At 43.0% G+C, this 20,428-nt stretch overlaps 1 protein-coding gene across 1 annotated transcript in view; it reads left to right on the top strand.

The window, feature by feature from the left end:
• The window catches only part of IL5RA (interleukin 5 receptor subunit alpha), a 188,015-nt gene that overhangs the window by 105,968 nt on the left and 61,619 nt on the right, over positions 1-20,428 (top strand). The window contains exons 5-7 of the mRNA XM_078662390.1: positions 13,696-13,828; positions 17,304-17,494; positions 17,581-17,726. Of these exons, the coding sequence (XP_078518516.1) occupies positions 13,696-13,828; positions 17,304-17,494; positions 17,581-17,726 (470 nt within the window). The remainder of the gene's footprint in view (positions 1-13,695; positions 13,829-17,303; positions 17,495-17,580; positions 17,727-20,428) is intronic.

Genomic DNA, 20,428 nt, shown 5'->3' with positions numbered 1-20,428 from the left:
TTGCACAGCATGAAAGCAATGTCAGAGCCAAAATTCTCAAAGACAAGATCAATTGACTTTGCCAATGCTTGTTTTTACTCATGGTAAAACTGTCTGGGCTAGGATTTCACATAATTAATACCTGTATTATAACCAAATGCAGCAATAAGCACCTTTCCACCTACAAACTGGGATTTACATACCTTTCCGCCTGCAATTTGTGATTTATGTCTCTTACCGCCTGCAAACTGGGACTTACAAACCTGTGATTTACATACCTTTCTGCCTGCAGTCTGGGATTTATGTACCTTTCTGCCTGCAGTCTGGGATTTATGTCCCATTCCACCTCCAAACGGGGATATACAAACATAGGATTTATGTACCTTTCTGCCTGCAATCTGGAATTTACGTAACTTTCTACATGCAAACTGAGGGGCATATTATCAAGGGGGTTTATCTCCGCTTTTTTGGCTTTAAAAGCCAAGAAAGAGGAGATAAAATTATCTCCCTATTACCAAGCTGTCGCTAACACCAGTTAGCGACAGCTAGTAGGAGATAGCGACCATCTTGGGCCCCACTTTGCATGTCAGTGATAGTTATCACTAATGACATGCAAAGTGGGCGTGCCAAGATGTTAGCGACTGGAAACAGTCGCTAACATCGCTATCTCCTATTACCAACTTTTGGAGATATTCGCGCTAAGCGTGAATATCTCCAAAAGCTAACACCTGCCCCTGAGCAGTTCTTAGCCATGTTATCCAATGGGAGGTGGATAACATGGCTAAGAGCATTACCTCGATAATGCATGAATATCGCTGACTTTTCAGCGATATTCATGCATTTCGGCCGATTTTTATCGCTTAGGAGATAAACCTTGATAATAGCAAGGTTCCTAAGTGATAAAAATAGGCGATGCTTAGCGATACTTAGCGATAAAAAAATTGTCTCTAACCCTACTTAGCGATAAATATCGCTATTTGTTGATAATATGCCCCTGAGATTTTAGTGTCTTTCCACCTACAAACTGAGGGGCATATTATCAAGGGATTTATCTCCGCTTTTTTGCCTTTAAAAGCCAAGAAAGCGGAGATAAAATTATCTCCCTATCAGCAACAGGGTGCTAACACGCAAATTCGCATGTTAGCACCCTTTTTCTCTACGCTTCCCCTTGCATCTCTAATGAGATGCAAAGGGGGCGTTCCAGAGAAAAATAATAGGAGAAATGTTGTTAAGCGACATTTCTCCTATTATCAAGGATATCGCTAACCCTGTTCGTGTTAAAAAAAGCAGCGCTAACCGCGGTTAGCGCTGCTTTTTTTACACCTGGTATTTTCCTGACTTAGCCATGATATCCTATGGAAGGTGGATATCATGGCTAAATTTGTGAGCCCCTATCATCAAGCTAATGCCAAACTTCGAGAGATAATCATTGGTTTTCCAGCGATAATCTCTCATTTGGCAGTTAGCGCAAGGATTTTTATCACTTCTGAGATAAGTGTTGCTAATAGCACGCTATCTCAGTGATAAAAATCCACGCTACCCATCGATAATTATTCTAGCGCTAAGTGCGCTTAGCGATAATTATCGCTGGGGCTTGATAATATGCCCCTGAGATTTATGTAACTTTCAGCCTTCATTCTGGGTTTTACGTACCTTTCTGCCTGCAAGCTAGGATTGACAAATGTGGGATTTACATACCTTGTCCCCTGCAATTGGGGATTTACATACCTTTACGCCCGTTGTCTGGGATTTACTTACCTTTCTGCTTGCAAACAGGGATTTACAAATTTGGGAGTTACGTACCTTTCAACTGTAATCTGGGATTTATGTGCCTTTCCATCTGCAATCTAAGATTTACGTACCTTTCCGCCTGTAATCTGGGATTTAGGTTCCTTTCCGCTGACAAACTGGGATTTATGTACCTTTCTGTCTGTAATCTGGGATTTACATTGCTTTCCGCTTACAAAATGCGATTTACGTACCTTTCCACCTGCAATCTAGGATTTAAATTACTTACCAATCTGGGATTTGTGTTATTTTCCGCCTAGACATTGAGTGACACACAGTGGATGCAGTGGACCAGTGCTCGTGCTCTGGGGAACCCATCAGGCTCCCCCTCTCCTGCAGCTACCCGTATTGAGCCCCATGTAGCTTGATCAATCCCACAAAGTGAGTCGGACCTCAAACAAACCCGCCAAGCACAGCAGATGAGATGATGGCTCCTTCAGTGACCAGGTCAGGTGGAATGAAGGGATACAGACTGAGGAGTGACCAGGAGCCCCAGAACCACACATCCTGTCCCAGCTCCTGAATCCTGCACTTTATTAGAACCTAATAACATTGAACACCACATGAATGCTCAAAAACAAGGCAGAAGACTAAGGCCTCTAGACAGGCGCGCAACACCCATTTGGCTCACCGGGCTTCAGCCCCCCCGTCGTGTGTGTCAGCCCGGCCTGAGACAGCTTTGCGGGCTAATGACCATCTAATTGCAGCCGCACCCAAGTACTTCGCAGGTCTTTAAAAGACCAATTACTTGTTAATGTGGATTTTGTTTTGTTTTCACCCCTTCATAGAGCCACTCTGCCTATGACAGGAAGAATTAGCCCCCCCCCCAATCTTTTTCAGCCCCCCCGAAATTTGGCTCTAGTTGCCCACCTGCCTCTAGATCATAGGAACAATTTTCATTTCTGTTACTGACAGGAACAGAATGACCATCCGATGATTCAGTTTACACTGGACAGCAGCTACCAGTAAACAAACAGCAGCCTGGCATGAGCTTCCCAAAATGTGCAACTTGGCCTAGTGATAGAGCGCACTCAGCAGACATCACCATACCACTGGTCTTCTATCAGAAAACACCCCTCTTGGTTTTATGCTCATCCGCAGTCACCAGAACCAGCTTGGCTTTTGAACTGCTTCTGGTTCTCATATTCCCATGTCCTCTGTTCCAGGGGAATTCCATTCTACCCCATCCAATCTGCGGTGGCTGGCAACATGGTGGGGGGCAATAACCCAAAACACTCACCATACATGCTGCCCACAGGTCTCTGTCCTGGCCCTCTACTCCTGGCACTCTCCTCTACAGCGCTGCCTGGGCGGAAAGGGAGGGACAACCCAAAACCAACCAATCCTGGAGCTGCACCGCAGCTCCAAAGATTGGTTGGAGCAGGCTCACCCGGCACTCATTTTGAGGCTGAGGGCCTGCAGCTGCAATCCCTTGGCTGTTTTTTCCGCCTTGGGATTGCAGGCTTTGAAATAGGCATGTGGGATTGAGCAGCTGCAGACACCCGGCCAATCTCACATGCGCACTGGCAGGGGAAAGCATTAATAGTGCAATTGCACCAATCAGCCCCGCCCCCTACCCTTATGCTGTAACAGCGAGAGCCAGGGACACATTCATAAAATGTTTTCTTTTTAAATTTAATTATTGCGTGTGCCTGCTGCGCTCGCACAGGTAGGGGGATATTTCTCCGCCATAATGGAGGAGCCGCAGCTGCATTCAACAATTTACTCAGTTTGAGACATGATTACTTAGTACAAATGGAACAATGTTAGTGCTATACCAAATACTACTACACACTTACCCAACTAGCAGGACACTGGGACAGAAGCTATGGGAGGAGGAGTGTGTGTGTACATTCGCGGACTAGGAATGGGAGGACACGCTTCGTAATTTGAAACACCAGGGAAAATGTAGGATTCACGTAGATGGCATTACATATTAGTATTACACACCAGTTAATCTCCATAGATGGGAGCCAAGATGGGCAGGAGAGTGCTGGAACGAAAGCAGTTTCAGGAAAATGTTTATTTATGCCAGCATAATTTTCATAATTTCAGTCATTCCACGTTATGCTTGTTATGCAAAATTCCTGAAATTACGTCATGATGCCACATCAGGTAATACGGCTTCCTTTCGCAGCACAATTCTAGGGCAGTAGCATTTTGTGCAATTTTCCAGGAATTTCCTTGTAAGTAGCAAATTGTCACAAACCCCTAGTGGAAAGGTGTAGTAACATGAACCTTGTGGGATGCCCTAAACTCCAAGCACAGGACACATATTCCTAAAGGTGTTGACTCAATGTTCCACACGGCTATCCCAGGTTTCCATCACGTACCCTACTAGAACTTGCCCAAAAGACAGACTTATTGGGTACAATCCCCTACAGGGAAACACATGTTTTTGGTGTTGTTTGCAGTAGGAAGACTGCCATGGGGAAAGGTGGGTGAGTCTGATAAAAACACAAGGATACCCCCAACTTTGGAAACTCTTGGGAATGAAGAAACTGAATAACGTACTAGAACAAGTTTGTGAGAGCTTTGAAACAAACTTCAACTCCTTTCTGAACTACTTATCATCAGAATTTCGAGCACTCATCCGCCCCAAGTACCATAGAGAATGATATACTATGGTGATAGATTTGTCACAGATACCATACCTGCTGGGTGGAGGATTGTGGTGGGCAGAGAGATATGCGCCTGTAGACCCAATGCATTTTTTTCTGTGGATGTATTTTCTGCCACTCACTTATTTTAGGAATGGATGTGTGGAAATGGAAGGAGTAGGTTTTTTGTTTTCGGTTTAAACCTTTTAACCAGGTAAGGTACACTGTGAAACAAAATTCTTGCTTGCTTTGAAAATGTAATAAAAAAAAGATTTGGGACTATATGTACGACCATACTTAGCTGTTGCAAATGGCGAATCGGGCTGTTTGCAATTGCTAAAATGGCCTGTAGAATGTATCAACCCTATTTTGCGAGTCGTAACTTATTAGCAAATCACAAAATAGGGTCTGAGAGTCACTATTAGGAAGGGGCATAACAAGGGCATCTCTTCCTAATAGCGAGCCACAGGGGGATGTATGATTGTGTTGCGACCGGAATGCCGTCGCAAAACAATCGCAGTTTAGCACCAACTTCATACATGTGGCCCTTGATCCATAAAAAATATGTTCCCTTAGTTTTTAGGAGAAAAGCACTGGGCACGCCACCCCCTTTCTTTTTCATTTCCTGCAATATACTAAACATGCTGCAGGCTGTTTTGCAGTGCTTAATTTGAACCAGTGGGTTCACCAGCACATAATTACCAAAACTGGCGCTTATGACAGCTGTCACATGGTGGCGCTGTTTGTGTAATTTAAATATAAGCAGAACAACAGGCGTTTATTAATTCAATAAACATTAAAAACAACTAATACCTGCTCCCTGGCCATTCTTAGAGCTGTGGGGGCCTCCAACAGTCTGAATTGTCACACTTGTCGAAGTGTGACAGTTAGTAGTTCAGTTTCAGTTTCAGTTTGTTTATTTATTTCGAAGGTTAAAAACCATCATGAAAATACATAATAATTATAGTACATAATCTCAAGTGAAAACATTCTGAACAACGTGTCATTATTTAAAAGGAAAAGGGACATCACGTTAAAAAAGATTTTTTTTGTGTAAGTAATAGGACCAAGTGCCGATAAGGTACAAAACCCTGCATAAGAAGATAAGATACCTCCCTTACCCACCCCTTTCAACATCCCCTTGTATTTCTCAGTTTAAAAGCAATTTTTTGAAAACTTATAGTGGCACATAAAGTTCGCATTTCAGTGGCTCTTTGCAGGAACAGTAAGGCAGATTTGGCATGGATGATATTAAAGTCTTTTAAAACCCCTACTAAAAATCTTTGACGCGGCATTTTATAAAAAGAACACAATAGTACAAAATGAAGGGTGTCCTGCGGAGACCTATTGTCGCAGCCGCAGGCACCCTTCTGCTCAATTGTTTGAGTGAACCCCGATGGATATGCTAAAATATGGTGCAACAAATTGAGCCTAAAACGAGTCATTAAAAACCTCTCATGCTGGCTATACAATAAAAAGAGGTATGGTTCCATGCCAACTTGATTCGAGACTAGCGAGTGAGCGACTATCGAGGATTTAATAGAGTCAAGCTCCCTCCTCCTGCCATTAAATTTGTCCAACAATTGCCCCTTTACTGAGTGACTGGAGTATATGTCCACCAAGGATGGGTCCAGAAATAATCTTTGTTCATCTATTTCCCCCAAAGTATCTTTAACGTATTTCAGCCAGGGGATTTTGAGGCATTTGTCTTTCGTCAGACAATCCTGGATAATCTGTCTGGATAGTTCCGCGTTGGGGTTTAGCCAGATTTTGATCCAGGCCAGTATGGGTCTCAGTCTGATCAAGTCCGCTATGTATGTGATTCCCAGCTCTTTGTGTATTACTGCTGCAGAGGTGCTCAGCGGAAGTTTTAACAGTTTTTTTAGAAATTTCCCTTCCTCGCTTTGGATTAGTTGTGCATCTCTGAAACCCCAGACTTCTGATCCATAAATGGTCTTTGAGATGCTGACTGATCTGTACAAAGTCAACACCTGCTCTGGGGACCACCGTCCCATTCGACGAGCAAAGTTTAACAAAGCTCCATTGGCTGAGACAAGTCTCCTCGCCCTCTCCACTATCAGCGGGGCGAACTTTAGCTTCTCATCGAATAAAAGACCCAGATATGGAAATGTTTTAACAGTGTCCAAGACATGATCCCCCAGTTTGAATACAACTTTCTTTTGTGGTTTTTCCCCACTATCATGATGAAGGATTTTGTCATATTTACAGAGAGGTCCAGTTTCCTCATAAAATCTGCGAAACCCTTGATTAGGAGCTGCAAGCCAACCGCCGTTCGAGCTAGGAGGACCGCGTCATCGGCGTACAAAAGTACTGGCAGGTGACGCAAACCCGCCTTTGGGCAGTCAGTTCCCAATGCTATCAGGTCACTCTCCAGGCCGTTTATGTAGAGGGAAAACAAGAAAGGTGCCAGGATACACCCCTGCCTCACCCCGCCCGAGCACAGGAAGGGATCGGTACTCACCCCCCCGCGCTGTAGCGGACCTTGGCAGTGGTGTTCCAGTGAAGTTCCCTCAGAATGTTGATAAGATCCGGATCAATTCCCAGATTGAACATGAGCGACCATAGTTTGGCTCTGTTAACATTGTCAAACGCCGCTGCTAAGTCCATGAACCCCATATACATGGTACCTTCAGATGCCTTGGTATACTTAGCAGTGAGAAGGTACAGGTTGAGGCACTGGTCGGTGGTTGATCTACCTGTTCTGAACCCATACTGGGTGTCCACCAAGATGTTATGGGTGTCGGTCCAATCCAGTAGGCGGTTTAGGAGTGCCCTCCCCAGTACCTTGGCAGAGACGTCGATGAGCGAGATTGGTCTATAACACTGCGGGCTGTCCCTACAGCCTTTCTTGTAGATCGGGACAATCACCGCAGTGGACCATGATCTCGGCAGACCTATTTTGATGGCTGCATTCAGTACTCTCGTTACCAGTGGGGCCCATAGATCCGTATTACTAAGAAATAGATCAGGGGGGGTTCCATCCGGGCCCGGGGCTTTGTTTCGTGTTAACCCTAGGACTGCCTTGAGAACTTCATCCAGGGATAATTCAAATTTTTCCGCCCTTGGCCCCCTCCAATTACCATCACCAATGTCTACATCCTGCTGGTTGTACAAGGATTTAAAATGGGCAATCCATTGTTCCGGCAGGATATTTGAGCTGATGACTGGGGAGCTTGCATCGTGAAAACATGGTCTGTTTATAATTTTCCAAAACTGGGTGTAGTCCTTGTTTTCGCCGGCCTCTCTTAAGTCTGCCCAGACTTCTTTTTGGAGGGTGCTTTTTCTGATCTTAACCTGGGTTTTATAATAATGTCTACAGCGAGTGATTTCATTTTTGTCCCTCGGTGTCTTTTTCAGGCTCTGTTTTAAATCTCTTAGCGCTTTAGAGCAGTTAGAGTCAAACCATCTAGGCATGGATAGCGGGTTTACGGGCTTCTTGGTTGTCAGGAGTTTCTCTACAGTTTTGGTTAAGGATTCGAATGCCTCTACTACTCCTCTGCCCTCTATTGTATGATCTAGACAGGTCTCTATGTGGGCTTTCCCTTCATCGACTAATTTAACATAGAATTGTTGGGGGTTGATCACTGACCACCTTAGGCGTCTCCCTTGGTCTGTTGGTTGAATTTCTATTTGATGAATCACCCCTGGATCTTTTCTAATGAAGTCATTCCCTTTAAGTTCTGTTATAATGGGATTGTGGTCACTGAAGGGACTCCACTCTGTCCTGGTGTTTAGGATCCTTTCCCTCGCCCAGGCGGATATCATCACATAATCTATTATGGATCCCCCGCCTTTACCCTTAAATGTTGGTATTAGGGAATCACCTGCCTTGTGAGCGGATAGATCCATGACCTTGGTGAGGGCAAAGTTATCTAATAACTTCATCAGTAGTATGCCCTCTTTGGTATGTGAGAAGTGGGGGCCCTTTTCTAAAGGACAAGCTGACCAATCGGGAGTTAAGGGCAGTAATTTGGGGCATAGGTGGCAATTAAAATCCCCCATCAACAGGACAGTTGGTTCTGACCCCGTCGTCCTTTGATCTAATTCCTCATTTAGACAGCTCTCCAGCTGCACTAAAATTGGGAAATTTCCCTCACCGGCCCGGAATTATAAAAATTCACGAACAGTAGACTCTCCCCCTTATGTGAGAGTCTAACTGCTTGTATGTTATCTGATGGGCAGTCAGAATATGACCACGATCCATTCAGATCTAAATCTGCGTATAGTACTAAGCCTCCCTTTGCTCTGCCCGAGTTTGTGCCCTGTGCAGGTTTAAAAAAACATTTGTAACCCTCCAGTTGGCATGGGCCCGAGTCCCTTGCCCATGTTTCTTGGAGCGCTATCAAATGAAAACATTTTATAAATTCTAGCCATTCCTTATTTTTTAGTTTGGCTTCCAGCCCTGCGACATTCCACGATAGAATGGTCGCTTACCGTATGGTTTTCAGTTACTTTCTCCTCCCCATCTGATGGTGAATCTAATTTGGTTGTTTTTCCCTTTTCCTCGTGGGGCCGGGGTGAGTCTAGATCCCTAGTTAGTATACTCTCCTCGCTCCCCCCTATATTCCCTATTTGTGGGCCAAGATAACTACTAGGGCCGGCCTTCCTGTAATATTCTTTAATGTAGGTATGAGTCAATCTATGTCCTCTAGTGATTGAAATGGGGCAAATCTGTTTCTCCATTGGGAGAAATCACGCTGGGAGTAGGGCTGTTCGAGGTGACTTGCTGGTCTGGATCTGTATGGGCGCTGTGGTCTAGCCAGCGTCCATCCTCCCTCATCATCCACACGATTGTTGTTGCGGGTCCTTGGGTAAAAATACCCAAGTGGGAGGGCGCAAATCGTGCTGGTTTGGTTCCTGTTGGAATTCTTCAGGATGTACTCTACCAAGCTAGTGTCCGTGAAGTTTGCGACTATACAGTCTCCTCTGATATCTTTCTTTCTCCCCCCAACCCAGTTTACCCTTCTTACGCTTAATATTTCTCCTCTTTCTCCAGTATTTAAGGGTCTGTGGATATTCAGCCATTTAGATATTTTGGAGAGCAGTTGTGGGTGTGTTTCTCTCTCATTGGGCCTATTTTCTGGGACCCCTGCAAAAATTATTACAAAAGGACTCGCCTCGGGCGGTAAATCTATGTGTGGTGCCTGAGTATTGATGTTATGAAAGGGGTCAGGGTCTGTGTAACAATGATTATGATTCCCTTCTCTCTGCGGGCGGTCATCTTGTCTCCATTGCATTAGTGGTTGTATGGGAGGATTCTCACTCTGAGTGTTATTCACGCCTTGCTGGTATCTCCCTCTAGAGTTATCATTTGTACCCCCTTTGGGGTTTTGGACAGATTTGGGGGCCTCATGAATCTGAACTATAGCCTGTTGGACATGGCTAACACAGTTGTTATTTTGGGCCCTCTTTGTGGTTGCCTTATCATTTAAGGCTACCTCCGTTGGTTGGGGTGGTTCAGCGGAAGTTTTTACGAGTGTGTGTTCTAATGCCTTAGATTGTTTGGAGAGCTCACACATTATTTTATCCACCTTGCTTATTATGGGTTTTAGTTGTGCCGCAATGAAGGTTTCTAGCTGTTTTTTGATATCTATGACTACTGTCTCGATCCACCCTGGGGGAGTAGTGTCTGCTCGGGAGTTATTTTCTAATGATTTATATTCATGAAGGCATATTGGGGAATTGGCTCTTGGGAGTGCTTTCCTCTGCCTCTGCTGACCCTTATTCCTCCCCCCACGCTTCCTTGATTTCCTATGGGGTGTGTCATTAAGTTCAGGGGATTCTGGCCCTGAGGTTTGTGCACAAGGGACATCCACTGTGTCATTAATTATTTGTGATGCACTGCCCTGGGTGTTTAAGCTATCGATGAGTAGAACGTCTCTAGAGGGTGTTTGAGTGATGGCATTGAGATTGGGCGAGGAGGATAAACTCCGTTCCATCCGTTCAATTTCCCCTGTGACTTTCTTTAACATTAAGTCAATTGCTGTGGGTTTGTTCCCCTTTGCATGGTTCGCCTCCTTTATTTCCCCCCGTGTTAACTTAGGGGTTATTCTCTTATTTGACTTGTTCCCCGTCGAGCGGGTGTTGGGGTGGGTGGACATCGTTCCCTTGAGGACTCCTTCCTTATCGCCTCAACAATGTCCCGCAAGGTTTCTGCCAATCCTCTTGGGAGCTGCCGTAGAGGTTTAAGGGGTGGCTTTAACGGGCTTCACAACCCCGAGCAGATTCCCTATGCCCACAGTACAGTACCTGGATGTAGTATCAGAAGCGTAAGGGCCAGGATGGGTGGCCCGTCTCGTCCCTCGGCGTCCCCGGACGGCCACAGAAGGCCCGCCCTCTGCCCGGGCTCCGCCCAGCGTCGCCCGCGCGCGTCCCGCGACGCGGAGGGGTTGTCCCGCCTTTGTAGCGCCTCCGGGCGCGAAGACAGCGGGAAACCGGAAGTCCACGCAAAGCCCGCTGGGAGCTGTAGTCTCGAGCCGCCGTAGAGTGGTGATGGCGGCGAGACCTACAGCGTTCCAGACCCAGGGGCAGAGGCTGCGTGTGGCGTGCTGTCCAGAAGGTAAGTGTGGCCAGTAGACCCCCGCTCCACCGAGGGGTTGTCCCGCCTTTGTAGTGCCTCCGGGCGCGAAGACAGCGGGAAACCGGAAGTCCACGCAAAGCCCGCTGGGAGCTGTAGTCTCGAGCCGCCGTAGAGTGGTGATGGCGGCGAGACCTACAGCGTTCCAGACCCAGGGGCAGAGGCTGCGTGTGGCGTGCTGTCCAGAAGGTAAGTGTGGCCAGTAGACCCGTTAGTAGTTGTTTTCGTACTGTAAGTGTTAGCGCTGCCAGTGGTAATGGGTGATGCAAGCGGGAGTGACCTCCTGGTGAGGGCCCTGGCACTTATTTTATACAAATTAAGCACTGGTGCTTTGTTACATTTCAAGTTGCATTTTAACCTTGTGCTACGGTATTGCACAGTGATGGGTACATGTACAGCTTATAAATAATGAGTTAAGTTGCCCTTGCTTATCTATTACACATTGTGGATGTTTCTGGCTTGGACGTGGTGCAAGTACACCCTTATCAGTCACCTAGGTCCATGTTCCCTGTTTGCAAAATATTCAAAACAGTAACAGGAAATGTTGCTTCACAGAACAAGCGATAAATATGTAGAGGGATATTTACACATTTTTCAGACAGCTCAGGGCCTCAAGCTAAGTAGCTGTGGTGTGTTACTTGAAAGGGAAACAGCAGAATTGTGTCATATCAATAAAGTTATGGCGCATTCATGCTGTCTACTAGTGTTGGCGCACTGTGTGCTTCCTAGCGCCAACGCAGTCTCCCTTGCGCCATGATAGGTGCCACTTTATGGTTGATCAAATATCCTGAGATTTATTTAAAGCATTTTGACCAAGACTGGTACATTTTCTATGATATCCTCTGATGGGATTTGGATGCCCACTTGGGCCATACTAAGAGCGCCCTGGAACATAAGTGCCACTTGGGTTTGACACAAAGCACCATGAATTAAACATGACAGGGAAAGGATAGAATTTCAAGGGACTTTAAGGCCATAAACTGACTGATATAGAATATTGCCGAATAATTTTTTATACTGAAATCTCTGACCTGAATGTCTATTCACAATAAATGTCTTCTTCTAAATGCCTAGTTCAAAATATTCAGATGGATTCCAAATATTAATTTCATGTTTATTGGCTGCAGTGGATTTAAGCGGAGAGGTGTGGCGCCGCGGCCAGGGCGACTGACGCTGGAATCTGGGGATCACAGTTCGATCCCCAGCGCCGGCAGCAGATTAGCCCAGCACCATGTGACTCTGGGCAATAGCTTGCTTATCCTGACGGCCCTCAGCGCCTAGAGACCCTAACGGGTGATTGTGCGCTTTACAAATGTGGATTATTATTATGCACTTTATTGGTTTGCACTTGGTGAAGGTGATTTTGTTAAACTTTTGACTGAAATGGGAAAAAGAATTGAGATGATGATGATGTCGTAGAGCTCATGCTTTTTTAGGACATTTATGAGAGACAACATTGGGCTAAAGTAGTCATCTGTATAGCATCGAATATTTATATATAGACTGGCCTTTAACTTTTCCAACTTACAAAATGGCGACCGTTTGGTACCTTCAAAGATATTTTAAAAGTGATTGATTTGAGGTTGTCTCTCTATGGCCAGGCTTATGGTTTGTTCTCAATTCAACTTCCTGCAAAATGGTGAGCACAAAATATGCAAACTTGGGGGCAGATTTATGAAGGCCTTGCGCCACGTTTACGCCGCTGTTGCGTCACGCAAGGCGGCGTAAACGTGGCGCATCCATACGAACGATTTACAACGTGACGCATCTAGGCAGATGCGTCAAGTTGTAAAGCCCTGCGCCGCTTGTGGGCGTTCCGGCACAGGGTGGGCGTTCCGGGGCAGGTGCGCCTCGCAAAAGTGGCTGAGTGAAATCTATAAGATTTCACTCAGTCACTTTCAGGCCAATGCTGCGTCAAAAGCCTGCGCCTGCTTGAAGCAGGCGTAGGTCTTGATGCAGCATTGGTCAGATAGGGCACCCCCGAGCCTTGCTGGAGCTGCGTCGTGCTTGCCACGCAACTCCAGCAATGCGCCGCCTTTACGGCACAGATGCGTCACGCATCTGTGCCATTTTTGCCCCATGGGTGGCGGAGCTGTGGCGCACTGTGGCGCACATTAACTGGCGCATCCCTGGGGATGCGCCAGTTAACATAAATCTGCCCCCTTGGTTGTGATAAAGGCATCCCTCCCGACATACGTGGACCTTGATTGTTTTGGGTGTCTGACTGCTTGCCATGAAATTAATCTTGAATGAAATTTTTGCAATACTTGGTTGGTGTGCCGACTTTTATGCCTGCAATTCATCAATGGATTTGTGTTGCCCAATACACACTCACACAAATACACACACACACAGCCTCGCCAAGATCACGCATCAGGCGTCAGACTAACGCATTTTAGTGTGGTCGTCCGCATCACCGCACTAAAATGAAAAAGTCATGCAATCTAGCGCTGCCGCCTCATCGTCGTGGGCGCTGGGTTATAATAAGTTAAGTAGCAGTGAGAAAGCAGCAGGAGCGCGGAACGCATGCTGGCCAATCTAGCGCTGCTGTGGCAGATAGCGACTGTGTGATAGACACTGTACTCAAGTTACATTATGCTGGCACGTGCTGGCCAGGCCGCCTGGGGGGACTGCACACAGAAAAGTACATTTAAATTGTGTCCCTAACAGCTCCCTGTACTTTTTCTGATCGCTGTTTTGTATTTTAGTTCTTTATTTTTGTTTCTCTAGGTGATTCTGATACCTCTGTCACCAACCTATCGTGTGTTACCTATGTGGATCTTGCTGGTGCACTATGTCTAAACTGTACCTGGCTCGCTGGAAAGAATGCTCCGAAGGATACCAAATACTTTCTGTTTTACAGGTGAGGCTCTTGTGAAAATGCATGGGAGGAGTATGTGCTTACCTATTGTTAAAACCACAATAGACTTGTGAAAGTAATGGCGAGAGAACTAGGGGCCAGATGTAGGTAATCTCGATTTACCTACTCTTAAATACCGAATCATACCGATTCGGTATTTAAGAGTAGGTAAATGGGATGTAGGTAATTTCACTTTTGAAATTACCGAATCGGAATGATTCGGTAATTACCGAATCGGTAATTACCGATTCGGTAATTGCCATTGATTCCTATGGGCCTTGAGGCCCATAGGAATCAATGCCAATTACCGAATCGGTAAATACCGATTCGGTAAAATTACCGAATTTGCAAGGGGGACAGGGTGTCACTTTGACACCCTGTTGCACCCCTCAATTGTGCATGGGTGCACATGTTGCTGACATACATGCCCTTAGGGCCTGTATGTCTGCAACATGGCACATTTTTTAAAGCCAAAAAAATGCTTTTTGAAGGGTTTTCATTATTTACCACCAACTTCTAGTTGGTGGTAAATAACGAATTCTTAAACCCTTGTAGCACTGATTATAGTGCTACCTACATGTTAAATTACAGAATCGGTAATTTTACAGATTCGGTATTTTAACGATTTGGAAAAATTACAGATTCTGTAAAATTACCGATTCTGTAATTTAAGATGCCCCTACATCTCAATATCCAAATACCGGTCAGAAACGGCCGAAAATCGGTATTTTCGGCCGTTTCAGACTGGTATTTGCTTACCTACATCGGGCCCTAAGGAACTTATTTAAGGTGTGTGGACCATTGGTATATTTTTCTGTTTTGGATCTCCAGGCTTCTTGGAGGTCCCTATCAGGAAAACAAAAATGTCTGAATGTCCATCCCAAATAGGACGGAGAGTCTGAGGTACATAGCAAACTGACAGTTTGGCAGACTTTGTATTTCTCCACATTTGTGAGGGAGTACCCTCTTCACCAAACTCTAAGTTAGTCCCTAATCTAATATCAGAGTCTTTTTAAAAAGCATGCTATCCCAAACACTGTGTGAACTCTTTTTGCTGTTTTCTATGTATTTAATAACGCATTTCTTCAATCGCCATGTTTATTACCCAACACCTAGGGCTGTAGGAAGGTAGGATCTGCTTCTTATGGTTACCCCCATTTTTTGCTGATTTCTCACTATTTTTGGCCTAGTCTGACTGGGATCCTTCTATCCAGGGCCCCAGTCTAATTGCTTTCTCCCTTAAATTGCATGTATGTACTTTAGGTACACTCCAGATTGGATACTGAGGTACCCTTATTAGTCCCTACTATATGGTACACCATGTACCCAGGGCATAGGTACCCCGGAGGCCTCACATGGGCTGAAGCATGTATTATGCCACCCATGAGAGGCCATTCAAAATGACACAACAGGGCTTCTACAGCAACCTGTGTAAGCTTGTGCTTGCACCACTTACTGGGATGTAGGTTCACTATATATATATATATATATATATATATCACTACACTTAAAAACCTGTCACCCCTATGGCAGGCCTTAAAAATCCTAAAGTCAGGGGGCTGGGTTTACGTGAGAGGGAGCCCCTGCCTCAGTAGGGCCCCTCTGCAGCCTTCGGAGAAACATTCTCCGGGGTTGTCTGTAATGCAGCCAGACATATAGGTTGAAGTGCAGTATAACCTCGCGGTAAATGCTAACTTAAAAATGGCTGCTTAGAAACATGTCGTATTTAGTTTCAAACACCTTGGAATCATACCTCCACACCAGTAACTGGTGTGGGAGGTATAATTCCACCCTTCTAGAGCCACTACTGTGGGTCACCGGTCTACCCAGCACCAGCTTTCCCGACCTGTGCAGCACAAAATGGACGCTGACAGGCAAAGACACGATTCTGCTCTCCTGCTGCTGAGCCAAGCTCCAGCAGAGGAAGGCATGACAATAGGCATCCTTTCACAGGGAGGTGTAACCATCTCCCTGACAGGATTTAGTGTATTGGGGATGGGTGGGTGCACTCTGAGAGTGCCAGAAAGTCTGGACTGGGGGCACATTTGGTGGCCCTGTGCATAGTCTAGCTCAAGCAATTAAATATCTCCTAGTAATATATCCCTCACCAGAAGACAGTGTTTCTTTTTATATTTGAGTTACGCATAGTGGTAGGTACTCAGACATTTTGACTAGTGGAGAACAAAATGCAATTCAATGGGTAATCTGTAATTTCTTTGAATGTAGGACGCTGGTTCCATTGCATAGACTTCTGCTAGTCATTGTTTTGCCTCCCTTTGAAGGAGTACTAACTCACTATAAGGCAGATGGAAGGCAATCTTGAATTATTACACACTTTTGTCTATGCTGTCAACAGTTTTTATGTGCAACAAAAGTTGTATGTAGTGTAACTAATCACGGGTGTAGCCCCCTGTCTCTTTGAATTATGGTATGAATACATCTTTCAATACAACCAAACCATTATGTCTTATCAGTGTCATAGATACAGTCATCTGGAGACCTAGCATCCAGGCTAATGCCTCTGCTATTATACCAAGTCTCTACTCAAGGTCCCACAAAGAATTTGATCAAGAGCCAAGACCAAGGTCCCAGAAACCAGGCATCCAACATAGCATTGTAGACAAGACTGTTCAATAAGGTCAGACAGGGAGTATTCTGAATAGCCAAGAGAAAAGCATTGGCGATCTAGTACGCAGCCGAATGCAATCCCTTATATCTCACACTACTCATCAAGATAACATTCTCATCAAAATCAAATCATAAGGATCATAGGGTCTAGCCAAATATACCTCCTTTTGGACTGCAAATCCCCTAATGAATGACCTTATACAGACGATGGTGGATGCAACGGATGACATGATAGAGCTATGATTTGCAGAGCAACCTCCAAGAGGACAGATACGCAAGATCGTAGGGGTCTTGGTATTACGCAGGAAGAGATCAAAGTACAAAACCCTCTGCAGATTGTATGCCTGGCTTTGTGTATCAGACAGAGTAACTTGAAATTAATATGGGATTGGACTATGAGACTTTGAAATACAGAATGAGCAGAATATACATGGTTGAACTTACAAGGGCCATAAACCAGTTGGTGCTACACTGTCTACCATGTCTCTCTTAATATCCTAGCCATTACAGCAGAGACTGCCATTGAAATAGGAACATTTAGGTTAGACACCATCTCCTTACAGGTTAGCCGTAATAGTGATAGTGCCAGATAGTTACTGTTATAACTACAATTTTAAACAAAACCACTTATCAAGGTAATTTATAGAACCAGATGATGAATCAAATCTGTAGTTCAGCAGTAATCGAGAAACATGCATCCTATGGCGGAATACACTTTTGTGAAAGTAAAATAAAGGCAAATGTAGGACTACAAATTTATCCTAGGAGCTTCATACAATTCAATAACTTCCTCTCTCACTCTGATGTTTCTTACCGGATTCCCCTATTGTTATTGCATTTTTTAATTCAGGTATAAGAAGGTCACCGAAGAGTGCTGGGATTATGGCTTGGATGTGCATAGCAAGATTCCTACCAGCTGCCACTTTCCAAAGACAAAAATAAACAGTAGAAGAGGAAGCGAATTAGTGATATTCATTAATGGATCCAGTTGGCATGCCAAAATTCAGTCATTCTACCAGTTATTTGAGACAGACATTCTTGGTAAGCATTTATGACTTTTTCCATCATCCTTTGCTTTTCCCTGTTCAGATGACAACCATTCTCTGAACATCTATTGTGTGTTACAGAGAAGATCCTCCCTCCTTGGAATGTCACAGTATTCCAGAAAATTGATTTCATTGAGATACAGTGGGAACACCCGCGTTCGTCCTTTCCAAATAACTGCTTCATGTATGAAGTAAAGATGCACGATTTGAAGACAGGCAAGGAAGAGGTACATTGTACTCTTTGTAGAATCTACAGTGAGGTGTTTCATTTGTCTCAATATTTCATCAGCAATGACACTAGATGGGTGTTACATATGAAATTACTTACTTACAGTGTTTTAATACTGCAGCATATGTTCCCTTGTTCCCACCGTAGAAATCGTGAACACGTTGTAATTATATGAAATGTATTGAATAATTTATATTTATCCATAATTGTATAGTTGTGATGTTTTAGAGTTAAATGTGTACATTAATTAATTAATAATTGTATGCTAATTAGATGTTAATTCATTTAAATTAATTAATTAATAATTAATTATGGTAAGTGTTTAATTAATTTTAGATGTGTGTTGTGATTTTTATAGATGTAAATGGTGAGAAGGGTGGGAAGTAATTTATTTTTTATTGATGAAGTATTAAATATTTGTTCATTAATGTGTATTAATTAATTAGTAATTAGTAATTGTAATTGTGTAATACATTTTAGGTGTGTGTTGTGGATGTTATAGTGTTAAACAATGTGTAACCTATAATCTTTTTTTAATAATAATATTTTTAAATTTCCATATTATTTATGTTAATAATGGGAATTAATTTAATAAAAATGTTGATTTTTTTTATTGGTGTGGTATCCAGCACTTTCCCTACTGTTGCATTCACTGGAGTGGTAATAGTACATTTCTCCCCTCCGCAAACCAACACTTTCTCTGATTTTCATTCACTGGAGTGGGAATAGTAAATTTTACCCCTCCGCTATCCAACACTTTCTCTACTGTTGCACTCACTGGAGTGGGAATAGTAATTTTTACCCCTCCGCTATCCAACACTTTCCTTGATTTGCACTCACTGGAGTGGGAATAGTAATTGTTACCCCATTGTGAGGTCAGTAATGAGGTATTTTTAATATTTTGGGTGGGTATGGGTTTTGGGTGTCGGATATGAAATGTGGAGTGTATTATAGGGTAACATTTTAAATTTGGGGTGTGTTTTGGGGTCAATCATGAAAATTGGAGTGTGTTTGGGGTGCATTTGGGTCAAGAAGCATAAGTCTTTTAGCAGTGCAATTGATAAACTTCATTCCAACCTATATAACTCCCTGGAAATTTTAAAAAGTAACAACGTTTTTAGGAATGTATATAGGCGCAACCATCAGCAGGTAGTCTCAATCCTCTTGTATAAAAAAAAGCAAACAAATGTCTGAAAGTCTCTTGGTAAAAATCCGATAGTTTCTTATTTTGAGAAGTTCAAAACACCTGAAAAACATTGCTTGCGTTCTACACAATTAAACCTACCCATAACTTAACGTTTATGGTCAATTCTCCTCTGTTTGTACATGAATTCCTAATTAAATTGACATTTTTCAAAGTCTCCATTTCTAAGTGTCCTACCTCGAGCAGTCTTCTTTTCAACTGTGGGTAATATTTTTAAAGATCCACTCACCAATAGTTTATGGTAATCTCAAAGTCCACTTAAGGTAAATACTTTCTGAAATCCTGAATCCATCCATGATGTGCCCCAAAAAAATGTCCATCCAAATCCAAGCAACCCGAAAATTATTTTCGTAATTAAAATGAATACACCGTAAAAAACACAATGCCCAAAAAATCAAAATAGCTGTTTTTTAAATATAAGTGTAGTGTAATGTAAGCTTTTTAAATGTAATATGTTTTTTAAAAATACACTCCAGTATGAGCATACAAACACAACCTATTTGGGAATGTAATACTCATTCAAAGTGACATATCGAATTCAATAATACTTATTACTATCAGCTAGTACTCTCCCTCTTTACTTCCAATGAAGTACCTATCCTATCACTTCTTTTTTTTAAATTGTCAGTCTTACCTAGCCTCACCTCCCTCGTGCTTCCACTCTCCGCCAACTGTAGAAACAGACCTACACACGGGAACCTAATATTGGAAAGTAAAAAGAAAAAAGAACAATTTTCCCACTTGAAATAAAGTGGAAATCATGGGGAAATGTTTTTAAAAAATGCATAAAAAGTGGAAGTTAATGCATTAAATTATTTAGGTATTTTGTTAAATGCAGATATATTTTTGTAATATTAAAGCATTATTTATTGAATTTTACAGTCCTTTCTTTAATATTTAAAAGTATTTAATTCCAAAACCATATGTGTTATGAATGAATTAATCATTGAAAGTTACAATTTAAAATTACTTATACCATTAAATAAGTGTTTGATAATAAATTTGGCGGGTTTGTATTGCTTCAGAACTAATAATTACCATTTCATGTTTCCTTATTTTTATGTTATCTGCTTTTGTGATTTACTTCTTATTAATAAATGAATACCCCGGTATTAATAGTTAATACCAGAGTTTTAATACACTTCCCCTCCCAGTACCTCTATATCCGTTGCATCCTGTACCTAAAACTTAACATGGATTTATTTTTAATTTATCTAATCAATAAATGTAATATATATATATATATATATATATATATATATATATATATATATATAGATATAGATATAGATATAGATATAGATACAGATATAGATTTAGATATATATTTTCAAGGTACTCTGCTTCTATTCCTTGTATTTCTTCCCAGAGAATGGATACGGACCACAGATTAAGTGGATAGTTATTTTATTTCAGTGCAAGATGCCGCCATAGCTCGTTTCAGCCCTTCCCACGGGCCTTGATCATATATGTGTATATAAATATATATATATATA

The sequence above is a fragment of the Lissotriton helveticus genome, chromosome 9, assembly GCF_964261635.1.
Source record: "Lissotriton helveticus chromosome 9, aLisHel1.1, whole genome shotgun sequence".
In the NCBI taxonomy this organism is placed as follows: domain Eukaryota; kingdom Metazoa; phylum Chordata; class Amphibia; order Caudata; family Salamandridae; genus Lissotriton; species Lissotriton helveticus.
The sequence above is the reverse complement of the archived record's forward strand: the minus strand, read 5'-3'. Positions and strand labels throughout refer to the sequence as shown.